This window comes from Penaeus monodon, chromosome 32 (assembly GCF_015228065.2).
Source record: "Penaeus monodon isolate SGIC_2016 chromosome 32, NSTDA_Pmon_1, whole genome shotgun sequence".
Taxonomy (NCBI): Eukaryota; Metazoa; Arthropoda; class Malacostraca; order Decapoda; family Penaeidae; genus Penaeus; species Penaeus monodon.
Window position 1 is genome coordinate 7815454 of NC_051417.1, and position 408 is coordinate 7815861.

General features: G+C 40.9%; 2 protein-coding genes across 2 annotated transcripts in view; both read left to right on the top strand.

The window, feature by feature from the left end:
• LOC119593464 (crustacyanin-A2 subunit-like) overlaps nt 1-348 on the top strand; it is an 881-nt gene extending 533 nt beyond the window's left edge. The window contains exon 3 of the mRNA XM_037942391.1: nt 74-348. Coding sequence (XP_037798319.1) covers nt 74-306 — 233 coding nt within the window. The 3' untranslated portion in view covers nt 307-348. The remainder of the gene's footprint in view (nt 1-73) is intronic.
• LOC119593459 (crustacyanin-A2 subunit-like) overlaps nt 1-408 on the top strand; it is a gene marked incomplete in the record, with an annotated part of 29973 nt that overhangs the window by 25328 nt on the left and 4237 nt on the right.

Sequence of the window (408 nt, forward strand, 5' to 3'; positions counted from 1 at the left end):
TGGTAGAAACCAGGGATAGAATACTGACCAATGACTCTTTGTAATTATGTGTTGTCAATTCTTTTATCAACAGTTTTCGCCGCTCCCTATGAAGTGATTGAGACTGACTACGACAGTTATGCCTGCGTGTATTCTTGCATTGACACAGATAAGTACAAGTCCGAGTTCGGCTTCGTCTTCTCCCGTACTCCACAGAACTCCAGTCCAGCGATTGACAGATGCGCCTCCGTATTCCGCAGTAACGGCGTCAACTTCTCCCTTTTCAATGTAGTTCCTCATACAGCCGAATGTGTTTACAGGGCATAGACATACATCAAATATCTACAGAATAATAAAAAAGATAATTGACTTACAGTATCAATGTACCCCAAAAAGGAAAGGAACTTTGTTATAATCATTTCTACATGC